General features: G+C 42.5%; 1 protein-coding gene across 1 annotated transcript in view; it reads left to right on the top strand.

Annotated features, from left to right (window-relative positions):
* The first annotated feature begins 347 nt into the window (after window positions 1-347).
* The window catches only part of tacr3a (tachykinin receptor 3a), a 36,732-nt gene continuing 19,553 nt past the window's right edge, over window positions 348-17,526 (top strand). The window contains exons 1-3 of the mRNA XM_055923810.1: window positions 348-1,167; window positions 8,001-8,189; window positions 10,897-11,047. Of these exons, the coding sequence (XP_055779785.1) occupies window positions 794-1,167; window positions 8,001-8,189; window positions 10,897-11,047 (714 nt within the window). The 5' untranslated portion in view covers window positions 348-793. The remainder of the gene's footprint in view (window positions 1,168-8,000; window positions 8,190-10,896; window positions 11,048-17,526) is intronic.

Consider the following 17,526-nt stretch of genomic DNA (forward strand, 5'->3'; position numbering starts at 1 on the left):
TATTTTTGTAAGGCTTGGGCTGCATCAACCTAACATGAGATGCATGCCATCATGCCATGGTGGACTAAAAGGCTACTGTTTGCACTTAAACATTAAACATATCTCTCAAAAGTAAATATTTGCAAAGATATCAGTAACAAATCAAAGCCCTAATTGTTTGACAGAATTGAGCAAATATGGTAAGAAGATAAAACATGAAAAATATGGATTTGCTGTCTGATATTTGAATGCATGCGGGGGATTCCCAAATATTCAAACATCATGTTGTCACTGGGGATGGTGTTTTTTAGGTTTACTGAGTGTAGGCAGACGCCTGATCCGACCTATTTGTCCCGCACCGAGTTTAAAATTAGCAGTGCCAGAATCAATCGAGTTTTCTAGCCTATTTGTGCCAGCTTCTACTGGTGGTACGTCATTATATGCGCGCACAGTTTATACTGCATATGCTTGGGGGCCCCGCGGTGCCATCGCGCTCACATTCAACAGGAGGCAAGTGGTGGATGCGGATGGAAACTTGTACTTCTTATTTGCCATCTTCACCGAAGTAGAGGCATGCACTCAAAGCTAAAATTATAAATGGGATGCGTTCAGGCGACTGCGGTGGAGTCGGAGCTGACAGGTCTTTTTATTCAAAGTTGAGATAATCTTTCCTGGCGTATTGCGGAGAGGTGCGTTGCGCGCGGTCGTGCAGCTATCTACTCTTCTCTAAATATCTACTCTTTTCTAAAGATTTCAAGGACACAGCCTGAAAAAACTACTTATTCCACAGTAGGAAGTGACAATTGAAGTCACAATGGCAGCCGTGGCACTCAATGGATCGAACATAACAACGGGGAACTTTACGAATCAGTTTGTTCAGCCGCCTTGGCAAGTTGCCCTGTGGTCGGTCGCCTACAGCTCCGTTTTGGCGGTGGCTGTGTTCGGAAACCTCATTGTCATATGGATAATTCTCGCCCACAAACGAATGCGGACAGTCACCAACTATTTCCTTTTGAACTTGGCATTTTCGGACGCATCCATGGCCGCCTTCAACACATTAATTAATTTCATATATGCTGCCCACGGAGACTGGTACTTCGGAGAGGCTTATTGCAGGTTTCACAACTTTTTCCCCGTCACCTCCGTGTTCGCAAGCATCTATTCGATGACTGCAATTGCCGTTGATAGGTAGGCAACTGATGCTGATCATGCCTACTTTTTAAATCAATAATGGTATTTATGTATTATGATTAATTATGAATTATTATGATGGTGATCTATACACTTTATTATTCAGCACCTCTCATGATTCTTTACAAGCATTTTCCACCAGTAAAAAAAACATAGGATTCACTCTTCATGGTGATGCTGATGAGGTTGTAGGGGACTGGTATTCTCCCCCCACCCCTCCCTCCCCCATCTCCCTCAAGTAGTTATTGAATGGAGATCACACACCATGGCTGCATTTTTTTTCTGTTTAAGGAAATGTACGTTTCTTTGTTCATTCTATCGAGGCAGTAGGTTGTGTGTGTGTGTGTGTGTGTGTGTGTGTGCATACCTGCATGTGTAGGAGGACAGTGTGTTGTGTGTGTGTGTGCGTGCGTGCGTGCGTGCGTGTGCATGCCTGTGTGTGTGTGTGTGTGTGTGTGTGTGTGTAGGGTATATATTGTGTGTGAGCGTGTGTCTGTGCATGCATGCATGAATGTTAATTTGTGTGTGTGTATGCCTACGTGTGTCTATGCTGGGGAGGGCAGTCTATTGCATGTGTAATCATGAGTTTGCGTGTGTCCAATGATGTGTGCCTGTGTGTCTGTGTATGTGGATGCCTGCGTACATGCATGTGTGTACATTTATGCTTTTGAAAAGTGAAAAAATGAAAAGATAAAAAAAGATTAGTAACTGAAATTAGCAATGCTTTTCATCTTCTTGATGGAGGTCAGGGGAGGTGAAAAATATTCTTAACTTACCTTGGCAGTCATATCAAGAGACATGGAATATCCAGACTACTGCCATCTATCCAGACCATCAGAGCACAGCTCTATTGCAGGTTCTATGTTGGAAATGTCCTTGTGATTCACACTGTAAATCTAGACGGAGCCGGTGTCAGGTTTCTGTAGCGTGTTCTGGCATATCAGTAACTGCAGGTTTGTCATCATTATGGCCCTGCTACACTATAGCCATCGGGCATCTGGTATTGCCGTCAGTCATCCGCCATTGAGGGAATGCTTCCTTTGAAATCACTTGAATGCTGTTATACTGTCCATGTTGTGCTCGCGTTGCGTCACGTCCAATGGCAGCGTCCAAGCTCAAGAATCTCTGAGGTTCAGTTCTCGATGGCTGACACACGTGTTAATTCTATCTTGTGAATTTACATCATTAGAAATAAAGTTGATTTTGGTTGCATATGGCCTCCACTAGACACCATTGGTTATTTTACTAAGATTTATGAAGTCAAGAAGATACTGTCGAGAAGAAACACTAGCTAGCTACATAGATTATTTTCACATTGTATACAAAAGCAACTTGTGTAATTAGAGGATCATTTAGTACAACCACTAGCAACAATTTAATGAGTACTTGTGAGAAACTGGACTAAAGCTATTGCATATAACTTATGCATAATCAATGAATATGGTACGATAAGGAAAAATGGAATAAGGACCCTCTTCCCCTCTGCTCCTCTGCTCTCAAAACAACACGCCCTGTGTAGCAGGTAGAACGTCACATTGACACAACACTGATGGCCTGCTTGCATGTGGGGTGGCAGAGTATTGTGTGTGCGTGTGCGTGTGTGTGTGTGTGCGTGTGCGTGTGTGCGTGTGTGTGTGTGTGTGTGTGTGTGTGTGTGTGTGTGTGTGTGTGCATGCCTGCGTGCACGGGCGATCATATGCTTGCATCTGTGTAGGGTGTGGCAGTTTAGCGTGTGTTTGTGTGTGTAGGTACGACCAAATAGAAATACAGAAATACAGAAACGCCAGTAACCACTCTTCACTGGGCTTTACTTACACTCGAGGAAACCAAAACCTACATTTGGACAACACCCCTAATTACAGTCGTTTGACAAATTGGCACAAGCCCGCACTATTATTGGACATTTTCAGACACTAATATATTATTAATGGCGTCTTCAGGGGGTGTCACTGGGGAAGCCTACACACATCCATTCCGGTGATGGAGGTGCCTCTGAGGGTTGTGTTAGTGTGCATCCACTTCACATCAGTTGACCGTTCAGAAAAACGCTACCCCTTAGATAAATGTGTAGTTAAGTATTGATAGTATGCTTGGATCTGCATTGCCTTGCCAACTCTTATGGTCATTAGTATGCCTTGTCATGCCAATACATGGCTTGATTATGATCATAGGAGCTGGCTATAGCACAAACGAATCTGGTGTTAACTATGAAGTGCATTGATATACAGTGTATGCACTGTATACATAGAGAGTCATCTCGGCTCTCATATTTCTATAAGAAATTGATTGGTTGATTGGTTGCAGTGAATTTAAATGATTCACTCATTTGACAGCAGATTGATTGGAATTGGCGTTTTAACCGAATAGTATTCACTCAACGGGGTGTCAGTCAAACACTATGAGTTGCTGTCCTACTGTTGACACCATTCTCCGATAGTCTGCTAAAGAGATGAGACAGGACTTGTTGTTTTGACCTCAAAGTGAATTGTTTCCCGACACCACAGGCCTGAAGGGTTGTTTATACCCTAGTCAAAGCCAGATGCCAGACTTGGTTTGTAAAAATAACACACACACACACACGCATAGACACACACACACACACACACACACACACACACACACACACACACACACACACACACACACACACACACACACACACACACACACACACACACACACACACACACACACACACACACACACACACACACACACACACACACACACACACACGCAAGCACTTCCATAAAAGGCATGCATGTACACACACACACCCTTGCATCAAACACAAGTGGCTTGGCACACACAAAACACAGACACAACCACATCCCCCAATGACTCTCTTGTCACTTAATGAGATTATCATTTCAAATGGGACTCTGGCTGATTTGATATTGATCAATATCCCCCATGTTACATTATATACTGTAGAGCTATGGTGTGATAATGGAGGAGAAGTAGTGAGTGTGAGCCACTGGTATCTCCTGCAGCGCTGCGACAACACAAAAGGAGCACCCTTTAGGCTCTGCTCTCCATGACCTTCCTGCAGCCGAGGCAGACAATTCCATATTTTTAAGTGTCCCTTCAATTTGATCACCCCATGCCAGAGATGAAGAGAACAAGAGGACCAGAGAACATAGATTTGACCCAGATTGAAAGACATAACCTCCAGTCCTACTTGTTGCATGGCTGAACTGATGTGCAGCGCAATCCAGACAGTCTGTCGCATTGGAAATGGCACAGGGTTGCAATGTGGTGGCCATCCGTAAATGTGCCCCCCTTCTATTAAGGGCAGAATGTGCCCCCATTCCACCCCTCCATCCCTATTTCATGTGGAAGTAAAACTAATTTCCTGTGTGAACAGCACTTCAGATAAGACTCCTACACACACCTAGTATAATAAAAACGGCAAGACATCTTCCCACACACACTCACGTTTAGCGGGAAGAGTGTGACGAGGTGCCAGTCTGTCAGCGAGTGTATTCTTTGAGATGGGACTGATTAGATTTACCATTGTTGGTAGTTGACACTCTTCAAGCAAGTCCCTCACTTCATTATTCTTCGTTATTCTTAGACGGTCATGTTAGGCACAGCAGCCCATAACTGATAACCGGCTGAGACTATGCAAGTTACAAAATCATTAAAGTTCCAATGCAGACGTTTTTATCTCAATATCAAATAATTTCTGCTTCAAAATTAAGTACCTTACTGTGATTGTTTTCAATTAAAATAGTCAAAAAGAAACAAGAATAGCTTCTTTGCAAAAAGCAATTTCTCAAGTAAGTTAGCTGGCAGAGAGGTGGTGTCACCAGGCAGGATAAAACTCCATCCCACCAAAACAGGCTGAGTTTAGGCGGTCTTTTCAAACAGCTCTTACACTTAAAGGTCATTATCATAATTTTCACAATTTCACAGTATTATTCCAACCTCATAGTGTGGAAATATATATAGAACGCAGATAAATCCAGTTTTTGACTGCACTGGGCCAACTTCTTTGGGAGTGGGGGGCAGTATTGAGTAGCTTGGATAAAAAGGTGCCCAGAGTAAACTGCCTGCTACTCAGTCCTAAAAGCTAGAATATGCATATGCATAGTGGATTTGGATAGAAAACACTCTGAAGTTTCTAAAACTGTTTGAATGATGTCTGTGAGTATAACAGAACTCATATGGCAGTCAAAAACCTGAGAAAAAATCCAACCAGGAAGTGAGAAATCTGAGGTTTGTAGTTTTTCAAGTCATTGCCTATAAAATATACAGTATCTATGGGGTCATATTGCACTTCCTAAGGCTTCCACTAGATGTCAACAGTCTTTAGAACCTTGTTTGATGTTTCTACTGTGAAGGATGAGGGAATGAGAGCTGATTGAGTCAGGGGTCTGGCATTAGCTGATCACGCGCGCTCACGTGAGAGTTAGCTGCATTCCATCGCATTTCTACAGACAAAGGAATTCTCCGGTTGAAACATTATTGAAGATTTATGATAAAAACATCCTAAAGATTGATTCTATACTTCGTTTGACATGTTTCTACGAACTGTAATATGACTTTTCGTCTGAACTTTCGCCTGGACTTGCCCGCGCCTCGTGAGTTTGGATTGTGTACTAAACGCGCAAACAAAAAGGAGGTATTTGGACATAAGTTTTGGACTTTATCGACCAAATCAAACATTTATTGTGGAACTGGGATTCCTGGGAGTGCATTCTGATGAAGATCATCAAAGGTAAGTGAATATTTATAATGCAATTTCTGACTTCTGTTGACTCCGCAACATGGCGGATATCTGTATGGCTTGTTTTGTTGTCTGAGCGCTGTACTCAGATTATTGCATGGTGTGCTTTTTCGGTAAAGTTTTTGTAATATCTGACACAGCGGTTGCATTAAGGAGAAGTGGATCTAAAATTCCATGCACAACACTTGTATCTTTTAGCAATGTTAATTATGAGTATTTCTGTAAATTGATGTGGCTCTCTGTAAAATCACCAGCTGTTTTGGAACTACTGAGCATAACGCGCCAATGTAAACTGAGATTTTTGGATATAAATATGAACTTTATCGAACAAAACATACCTGTATTGTGTAACATGAAGTCCAATGAGTGTCATCTGATGAAGATCATCAAAAGGTTCGTGATTCATTTTATCTCTATTTCTGCTTTTTGTGACTCCTCTCTTTGGCTGGAAAAATGGCTGTGTTTTTCTGGGACTAGGTACTGACCTAACATAATCGTTTGGTGTGCTTTTGTCGTAAAGCCTTTGTGAAATCAGACACTGTGGCTGGATTTACAACAGGTTTATCTTTAAAATGGTGTAAAATACTTGTATGTTTGAGGAAATGTAATTATGGGATTTCTGGTGTTTTGAATTTGGCGCCCTGCAATTTCACTGGCTGTTGTTGAGGTGGGACGCTAGCGTCCCAAATATCCCAGAGAGGTTTAATGAATGAAATGCTCAAATTCTTTCATTGCCAATTTTGTGATGCAAAGGGAGAGTAAGACATTTTGGAAGACTGATGTGTAGGCTACTGCAGGATTTTCACCCTCTACCCTTTTCATGCATTACTTCCACCCTTTATTCCTTTTATTGCCTAAAGAAATTACGAAATGCTTCATTGCAAGTATCAATTTTGGTCTTGGCGGCCCTTGGGTATTGCTTTCGCCTAAGAAAAGACCTCAGGAAAACACCATAATGAGGTGTCTGTGATGAAATACAATGAAGCCCTGAAAGAGCAGACCCCTGCGTAGTTCGGCTCTTTTAATCAACCAGTAGCACTGTACGTACACACACACACACACACACACACACACACACACACACACACACACACACACACACACACACACACACACACACACACACACACACACACACACACACACACACACACACACACACACACACACACACACACACACACACACACACACACACACACACACACACACACACACACACACACACACACACCTGGACTGCTACTGAAGTTAAATTGACAAATTCTGAATTCCTCTCATCTCAATACCAGGGCCCAAGTGCCACTCAGACTAAATGCCAAGTGATTACAGACGAGGTAAGGGACTGCACGGACTGCTCTCTAGCGACGGCCCTTTGGGGGATTTCGGACTGTCATTGAGGTGGCAGCCAGGGCTCTGAAAGTTATCAGAAACAGAGTCCGGAGGGGAACTTGTCTGTTAGCGAGGCGCTTCATTCAAGGATAGGAGATGATAATTAGCATTAGCATCAACGAGCCATGGCTCTCAGTAATGGACAGTCATAAAGTGAGGCAAATCAGAGGACACAGCAGCATAATAAAGTGTGTCCCCAGGCTTACAGCGTGTTTAGAGTAATCTCCCACTAATTTGGACGATCCATTGTTTCAACTTTGTCCGTGGCTTTGTTCTAAAGCCTCTGGTTTGATATGAATGAATCCATGTTACAATAGAGACCGCCAGACCTCAAGTGGAACATCTTTGTGTTTTGGAAACACAGAAGACCAAGACAAGAGCTAGGTTGCAGTCAATTCCTTCTCAATTCAGTACAGGAATTTAATTAAATCATTAAAATTGCATGTCAAACATGTTATATAACCTTCACACATTCATTTATGTAATTTGCCACTACAAAAACTAAATTAATGAATGGGACTTCCAATTAATTCCCTGACTCCTAAATTAAATTAATGATTGGACTTCCTCTGATTCAGAGGGGTTGGGTTAAATGCGAAGACACATTTCAATTGAATGCACTCAGTTGTACAACTGACTAGGTATCCCCCTTTCTCTTTCCTTATGTTTGACCTTCAACCCCATTTCGACATCTTGACCCTTGCAGGTACATGGCCATCATCCACCCTCTGAAGCCACGGTTGTCGGCCACAGCCACCAAGGTGGTGATCATGTGTATCTGGGCGCTGGCTGTGGTGCTGGCCTTCCCCCTCTGCTTCTACTCCACCATCCGCATCCTGCCCCGCCGGACCATCTGCTATGTGGCCTGGCCCCGCAAGGAGGACGACCCCTTCATGTGAGTAACGGCACTTTTAGCCCAGTAGCCTCCTTTGTAGACTAGCCTACTTCAAGCCTTATAAAAAATATACAGTATATACAGTTGAAGTCGGAAGTTTACATACACCTTAGCCAAATACATTTAAACTCAGTTTTTCACAATTCCTAACATTTAATCCTAGTAAGAATTCCCTGTCTTAGGTCAGTTAGGATCACCACTTTATTTTAAGAATGTGAAATGTCAGAATAATAGTAGAGAGAATGATTTATTTCAGCTTTTAATTCTTTCATCACATTCCCAGTGGGTCAGAAGTTTACATACACTTAATTAGTATTTGGTAGCATTGCCTTTAAATTGTTTAACTTGGGTCAAACGTTTCGGGGAGCCTTCCACAAGCTTCCCACAATAAGTTGGGTGCATTTTGTCCCATTCCTACTGACAAAGCTGGTGTAATTGAGTCAGGTTTGTAGGCCTGGATGCTCACACGCTTTTTCAGTTGTGCCCACACATTTTCCATAGAATTTAGGTCAGGGCTTTGTGATGGCCACTCCAATACCTTGACTTTGTTGTCCTTAAGCCATTTTCCCACAACTTTGGAAGTATGCTTGGGGTCATTGTCCATTTGGAAGACCTATTTGCGACCAAGCTTTTAACTTCCTGACTGATGTCTTGAGATGTTGCTTCAATATATCCACATAATTTTCCGTGCTCATGAAGCCATCTATTTTGTGGTGCACCAGTCCCTCCTGCAGCAAAGCACCCCCAAACCCGATGCTGCCACGCCCATGCTTCAAGGTTGGGATGGTGTTCTTTGGCTTGCAAGCCCCCCCCCTTATTCCTCCAAACGTAACGATGGTCATTATGGCCAAACAGTTCTATTTTTGTTTCATCAGACCACAGGACATTTCTCCAAAAAGTACAATCTTTGTCCCCATGTGTAGTTGCAAACCGTAGTCTGGCTTTTTTATGGCGGTTGTGGAGCAGTGGCTTCTTCCTTGCTGAGCGGCCTCTCAGGTTATGTCGATATAGGACTCGTTTTACTGTGGATATAAATACTTTTGTACCTGTTTCCTCCAGCATCTTCACAAGGTCTTTTGCTGTTGTTCTGGGATTGATTTGCACTTTTCACACCAAAGTATGTTCATCTCTAGGAGACAGAACGCGTCTCCTTCCTGAGCGGTATGACGGCTGCGTGGTCCCATAGTGTTTATACTTGCATACTATTGTTTGTACAAATGAACGTGGTACCTTCAGGCGTTTGGAAATTGCTACCAAGGATGAACCAGACTTGTGGTCTACAATTTTTTTCTGAGGTCTTGGCTGATTTATTTTGATTTTCCCATGATGTCAAGCGAATATGCACTGAGTTTGAAGGTAGGCCTTGAAATACATCCACAGGTACAAGTCCAATTGACTCAAGTGATGTCAATTAGCCCATCGGAAGCTTCTAAAGCCATTTAAAGGCACAGTCAACTTAGTGTATGTAAACTTCTGACCCACTGGAATTGTGATGCAGTGAATTATATGTGAAATAATCTGTCTGTAAACAATTGTTGGAAAAATTACTTGTGTCATGCACAAAGTAGATGTCTAACCGACTTGCCAAAACTATAGTTCGTTAACAAGAAATTTATGGAGTGGTTGAAAAATTAGTTTTAATGACTCCAACCTAAGTGTATGTAAACTTCCGACTTCAACTGTATCTTTAAAGTTTATTTGTTTATTGGATAGAGAGAGATAGAGGTGAAAGGTAGGAGAGAGAGTGCTGAAAAAGCAGTAGGTCAGATTTGAACTCATGTTGGCCGCGGTACATCGTACCAGGCCACCTCATTCTAGACGTCTAAAACGACTACTTCATATGAGACACGTTTAACACCCGTTTAACACCAGTTTCACATGGTTACACTTTATGGTAGCTTATGCATTATGGGATGCATGAATTGTGGAGCCAACTGAAGTGAGGAGGATATTCAACAACTCTTGGAGGACAGTGGAAGTTGATAGAAAAGCGTATTTATTGTTATTTCAGCCCGTGGCGTTCTTCAGGGTTGCATATGGCAGCCATATTGTGCCGGAGTGCTCATCACACATTGGCTGTGACAAACGAAAGATGTGACTGTACCAGTTGAGATAGATTAACTTGCCCTCTCTAGGCTAGCTTAGCATAGCCCTTCTTTTCAATCTTCTCTCTACAAGTCAATGTGTTATCTCACCTCATTCCTTTGGTTGTGTTACAGTATAAACACGTCATCCTATTAGCACCTACAGTTGGCTTTTCTCTCTTCCCTTTGCTTTTGTCCTCTCTGGTTGGAAGTGCACACTGGTACTCTCTCTCTATCGCTCTCTCTCTCTCTCTCTCTCTCTCTCTCTCTCTCTCTCTCTCTCTCTCTCTCTCTCTCTCTCTCTCTCTCTCTCTCTCCCTAACTCTCCCTCTCTCTCTCTCTCTCTCTCTCTCTCCACTCTCTTTCTCTTTCTCTTTCTATCTCTCTCTCCTCTCTCTCCCTAACTCTCCCTCTCTCTCTCTCTCTCCTCTCTCTGAGATTTGAACTGCTCTTTTTATCATGTCTAGTTTACCCAACCCTTATTTTCCTCCCTCCTCTCATCCCTTACTTCTCTGCCTGCATATCCTCTTTAAAAATGGGCCAGAGCCATTTTGCTCATTGTTGTTTCTAATCAATCATCTTTGTTTACATTCTGGTTTTCTTCTTCTCCCTGTCGTGCCCAGGTTTCATATCATTGTGATGCTACTGGTTTACCTACTGCCCCTAATGGTAATGGGCATCACCTACACCATCGTCGGGGTGACGCTGTGGGGGGGAGAGATCCCGGGGGATTCATCTGACAACTACCACGGCCAGCTCCGGGCCAAGAGGAAGGTAAATCCAGAGCAGACCCTGGATAATAACCCACAACACAACAAACACAATGTATTTACGATGCTCTGTCAGTACCACTGGCCCAGAAAAGGCATCTCTGGTTCTGGGGTGACAGCGCTTCAGGTCTCAGGAACTTTAAGGCATTAGCAATGCTATATACGCCATCCACTAGGAGTTTCACAGACAGAGAGATTAATTATTGTGTAATGAGTTTTTGACTTTATCTTCAAAGTGCCCAAATCAAAGTGCCCAAATCACTCAAGTGAGTTGGCAAAGGGTTAGTGTACTACGGCGACATACAATACATCAAAACACACATACTACACACATACTGTACTATGGGGACAAACTCAGAGTGTGTTTATAACTAGATCATGGAGGATTTACTGTGTCTTTATGTGTTTCGACATTCACAATAACTATTACGTTACGGTCTGGGTCACCTAATCCGGCACATTGGTCAATCTCCGCAGAGGAAAACCTAGCAACACAACCTGATCGCTGCAACACAGCACAGACCTTTAAGTCTATGAAAAACGAATTTGAGACGTTAGTTTTTTCTGACTCGTGGTCGCCGTTCCTCCATCGACCTTGTTTTTTTTGACGTAGTTGCTTTTTGACATGCAGCGCTAGCTTTGAATGCTAATGGACTCCCGAGGCACTGTGAGCTTGGCCCTCCATCTCGTACTGATGTCAAAAGTCAACACTTGGATATACTCTCCGGACTGTCTACTCTGTGAGTCACAAGCATACTCAGACAGTCAGAACAGTTGACTTGTCAGTGTTGTTTTCTGGTTTTGAGAGTAAAATGTGCTTCCTAAGAAAGTAGTTGTGTTAAACATAAACCGGAAAAATTAATTGGAAACTGTCCCAGATTGTTGGTACACACTCCAATAAACAGATTACATTTTGTTTGGGATTTTGACCCATTTTGTCTCTAGAAATTTGTGCCAATGGGATTCAGTATCGACCACAGTGGGTGGGTCAGGCCCTGTCCATCCTGGCAGTAAGACTAAGAGGCTCCTTAAAGGGGCCATCTGGGATTCAAACAACAACAAAGCTCTCACCCTACCACTTTTTTGCTAAACAGCTAAGGTATGGGGCTGGTTAAATGTAACCACTCTCAAATTCATAGATGAAGATATGGATGCAAGAACTGACCATCCATTTGAGTTAAAACATGTTTGTACTAATCCCAGATTGCCCCTTTAAACTGGGAGCCCTGCTGGGTAAATGGCCTTAGGCCGACAGGAAATATAGGAGATGCACCTCCACTGGGAATTAATATGAGTGATAAGGATTGGACTGGAGGCACTAGAGTGTCCACACTCTACAGACCACAGAGAGAAGAGAGATGGAGTGTGAAGTTGGCTAAAACACGAACGGACTGGAGCACCAGGCTAGGCTATTGTATGTGAAGAGACCTTTCTATGTATCAGAACAATACCTCTGGATAAACCATAGAGTTTCAACAGTGAGAAGGTCACCTCCACCCCCAGGCCCATATTCATAAAGCATCTCGGAGTTGGAGTGCTGATCTAGTATAAGTTTTGCCTGTAAGATCACAATGAACTAGATGGTAACTTTACATGAAGTAAAGTAGTTGGGCTGGATTTAGCTCTTTAAAGGTATTTTTGTGGTAGTGGAAGAAGTTTTACTTTACTATTTAAAGCAAAGCAGTTACTGTACATATAGTCAAAGTTAAATGTAGAAAAATAATTAGTCTGATTACTTTGATATACTACTATATGTCAATCGTATTACTTTGGACTGTGCGGCAGTTAGATCACACATTTAATCAGAAATAACTATACTAGGACTACTACACTTGTATACACTCTGCTACTAGAACACGACAGTATATGCAAACTGTAATAATAGAACACAGAAGACAATGAGGCATTGCTTAAGTTTTATACAAATAAACCCCCAAAAATCACTATGTATTTGGATGACAGTCCTCTCTGGACTGGAGGGAGATCAGTGGGAAGAGGGACCCACTGGCCAGAAAAGGGGATCCCCTTCCCTCTGAGAACCTTTAAAACCAAGGGGGACACATATGTTAACTGAGCATAGCATACATAGGGCCCTATAAAATCTATTTTATTTTTTGATTGATTCGTCTTGTTTCTTCCCATATTCCGTTTTCTCCAATTCGTTTTTTCAGGTTTCATTTCCCCCCCATTTTTTTGTAAGTTTTTGCTCTCAAAACCACACTTTGTAAAGAGAAAAACAACACAATTGGATGTTCTAAGTCCACAACAATGCGTAAACCACATCAAGGGCTGCTTTTGAGGTCTGGAAAAAATATACATTTAGATTTTGGGTGTGTTTTGCAAGAGTTTGCTAAACAAATGGCCATTAGATTGATATCATTCTACCAGGTACAGTATGCATAGGCCACCTCGTAGTTAACATTTCATTGAGAAGGTTTTTCATTTCCACCAGAAGTAGTTTATCATTAGCATCATCACTATTGGCTACACAAAGTGTAGTCACACACACACACACACACACACACACACACACACACACACACACACACACACACACACACACACACACACACACACACACACACACACACACACACACACACACACACACACACACACACACACACACACACACACACACACACACACACACACACACACACACACACACACAGGGACATTCCTGTGCCGTTTCAGAAAGTTGCAGGAAAATACAAATCACTGATGCTGACTGACTGAACCGAATAGACTACACAACTCTCCTTCATATTAAAATGTCTATGTTGACCCGTGTAAAAACTGAAAGAAGTTTTCACACGCAATAAAAAACAATGGAATTTCCCCCCCCCCCTTTAGCCTACGTATCAGATTCTAGTGTGTTGTTATCCATAAATTGACAGTTGATATTCGTGAAAGGAAAAGTGTTTTATTATGCCTAAATAGATGTTGGAAAAATATATATCTGCAGGTTTATAGAACAAAACAGCTGCAGATTAGGAGCAGCATGCGGATGTGTGTGTGTGACTGTGTGTCTTGTCCTCCAAACTTGGAGGGCAAGCTGGCAGACAAGTCTGCTGTCACTCAGTCCGCATGCAGATCAGCGTTTCTTCTTCTTTCCCTACTCTCACTTCGCTTGTTAGATATAATTCACATTGATAGCTGCTAGCAAACGTCCTCGCCTATTGATTTATCATAGTAGCAGGCTGACAGGAGGCCGCAGTAATTTAAATGATTAGACCGACACATGCGATCAGAAGTGATTTGGTGAAATATGAAGTGAGTGAACGGAAACGGCTTCCATCTATCCAATCAGGGTAGCAGGATCAATGTACAAACCACTCGTCTCTTTAAAGACAGGAAAACTAGCCAGTTGAGTTATTTAGAGCATGGTGTACGATACTGAGATGGAAGACGACGCGCTCTTGGCTTGGCTGCCTCCTTGTAGCTTCTTTCTTGGTGTTCACAATTCTTCATCATCATTACACTATTGTTCTAAATTCAATCACCCTCTTCACCCTCCTCATGGTTTTTGCCTTCGCTGTCCCATGGGCTCCTCTGTGTGTGTGAGTATTAATAGCAACGGCTCTGTTTGGGACCTCAGTGAAGAGACATGAGAGAGCTGTTAGCTGACGTTAGCTAGCTACTTTACATCACTTTAAACTCCGACAAACTGCTGTAACTTTTGATTGTTAGCGGATATTTTTGTTCCGATTTGAATAGTAGAGAAGTAGTGTAAGAGTTCATATGTTCTAACTTTTTGTCGAACTTGTTGGGAAAGTGGGTGTCACGTAAACGTCTCTCAGACCAAAGATGTTAAATTGAGGTGAAGGAATGGTTCTCTCATCTTTCAAGTAAAAAACAAACATGGCGGCGCGCACAAACTACCCATCGTCGGATAACTTTAGATTACTACAAAGTGTTTTACTCAATTATTTCGATCAATGGTGAGCTCACCCGTGACGTGATTAATTATAAATAGTCATTCCTATTGCCTAATTCATATTGTGGTTTCTGTCAGCCGAGAGTTATCTAAATATGACTGCTTGTGTTAAGGTTCATCTTTTCTCAGTTAGCGCTAGGACAAATGTAGTCTACATTTTGTGGTTTGGAGGAGTGCGTAAGGCTGTCTCTACTTCTCTGAATGTCTGAACATTACATCCCCAAATAAACTGGTCACATTCAGGACATAACTTTGTAAGGCCTGTGTTTGTGCAAAATGTTTCTGTGAAAAAACAGTGTGGCCAGCTCAAACGCTGACTGTTGCATCAATCGAAACTGGACGTTCTAAAGAAGCATTCTAATCACACCGGTTTGAGCGTACGCTGCAGGGACCACTGTAGAATGATCACACCTGTTTGTTGGTACGTGTGAAAAGGTTAAAAAGTATAAAATATATTTTGTTTATTTTTTAAAAAAGTATAAGATCAGCACTCCTACTCTGAAACGCTGCATAAATACGGGCCCAGGTGAATGGGGTTCAGATAAGGTTAGGTGCTCAGAGACAGTCTGAATAGGGCGTTAGTGGCCTCAGGTACTGTTCTGCTCTGTCAGGCCACACTGAGCCTAGCTTAGCACCAGCACTGTTTTCCTCTAACTTTCTTATTATCCTGTTTTCCAAAATGAAATCAAAATTTGCTTGAGGAGTAGAGAGCACTGTATTGTCATAATCTGGATCCATTTGATGCGTACAGACTGTATTATCTTTACAAGCTTAAGGTACTGTTAGGCGAATGCCTGAATCATGGAAAATTGTGGGTGTACCCATGGTGGTGATCAATAGGGACTGTGGATGTTCTTTGGGCACAAAACATATCTTGAATTGAACTGGCGCAGTCTAAAGGACTCCTCTATTCTGGGTCATTCTCTAGCTAGAGGACTCCTGATATCCAGGATTGATAAGTATAATTTTTGTCTTTATATTTTGTTGTCTGGTACTGTCTTTTTTTAAACTGTCTTTCTGCTTTAAGTGCTGCCTGTCTTCCCAGCAGCCTACTTGGTGGTTAACGTGCAGATGATTGTTGACACATCAACTAGGATTAAGGGGCAGGGCAATTTGTGACTGTTGTTGTTTTGGTAATCAGTGGATGTATTAGAGGGGGAGTGGTTTCTCCTCTCCTAGGCAATTGGTACCGACTAGGAGGTATGCTCTTCGCCTTTGCAAGGCAATTTGCAATTAGTATTAGTTCTCCAGTCTCCCCTGTTTCCTCAAACCGATGATCTCGTTGCAAAACTAAGACCATCGCCGAAACAAAGACGGTTCTGCAGAGTTGTTTGAGGTAGGAAAGAGAGGAAGGCTCCACACCACTCTCTCACTTGAGTATCTTACCTAGTTATTTTCAGACGTGTGTGTGTGTTTTTTTTTTTACCTGTTCACTCATCTCACTGTAAGCTGTCCAGATCCTCCCCACCCCTTGGCTGCAACCCTTCAAATTTAGTGTACCCTGTGTGCACAACCCATGTGGAATTCCTGGTCTCTGTCGATCTGCTGTCAAAAACGCGGAGTTCATCTCAGCCTATTGTGCCCTTCAGTCCCTTGACTTTTTGGCCCTGACGGAGACATGGATCCCCACAGAGAATATTGCTACTCCAGCTGCTCTCTTCGTCTGACTACGTTTTCTCTCATAGTCTGAGAGATTCTGGTGGTGGCACAGGGCTACTCATTTCTCGTAAGTGGAGGTTTTTTATTTTCTCCCTCGCTCATCTACTCATTTGAATGCCATGCTGTCACTGTACATTGTTGTCATCTTTCATCATCAATGAGCTTGACACCTTGATAAACTAATTTCCTGACAATGGTCACAGCTCTTTCTACTTGGCGACTTCAACCTCCCGACATCTGCCTTCAAATAATTGATTTCTTACTCTTTCTTTCCCCTTCTTGCCTCTTCTGACCTCACCCTTTCCCAGTCCCCTTCCATTCACAAGGCAGGTAATACGCTTGACCTCATCTTTACTAGAGGCTGTTCGGCCCTCCCTTCCTGCTTCGTGGCTGAGTGACTAATTGCTCTCCAACAGAACAAGGTTGCGGGCAGCTGAGCGAAAATGGAGGAAAACAAAACTTCCAGAGGACCTATCAACCTTTCACTCCCTCCTCTCTACCTTCTCTACCTCTGTATCCACTGCCAAAGCCGCGTTATATCACTCTAAATGTCAAGCTTCTGCCTCTAACCCTAGGAAACTATTTACCATCTACTTGGTCACCTCCCTGATCAAGGCCCTTCTCACCCGAGTTGTAGAAACATCTCAAGGATGATCAATGGAAACAGGATAAACCTGAGCTCAATTTCTAGTCTCATAGCAAAGGGTCTGAATACTTATGTAACTAAGGTATTTCTGTTATTTCAACAAATTGGGTATTGTGTGTAGATTGATGAGGTCATTTTTTTATTCAACCCATTTTAGAATAAGGCTGTAATGTAACAAAATGCGGGAAAAGTCAAGGGGCCTGAAAACGTTCCGAATGCACTGTATATCAGCTTGGAT

The sequence above is a fragment of the Salvelinus fontinalis genome, chromosome 5, assembly GCF_029448725.1.
Source record: "Salvelinus fontinalis isolate EN_2023a chromosome 5, ASM2944872v1, whole genome shotgun sequence".
Taxonomy (NCBI): domain Eukaryota; kingdom Metazoa; phylum Chordata; class Actinopteri; order Salmoniformes; family Salmonidae; genus Salvelinus; species Salvelinus fontinalis.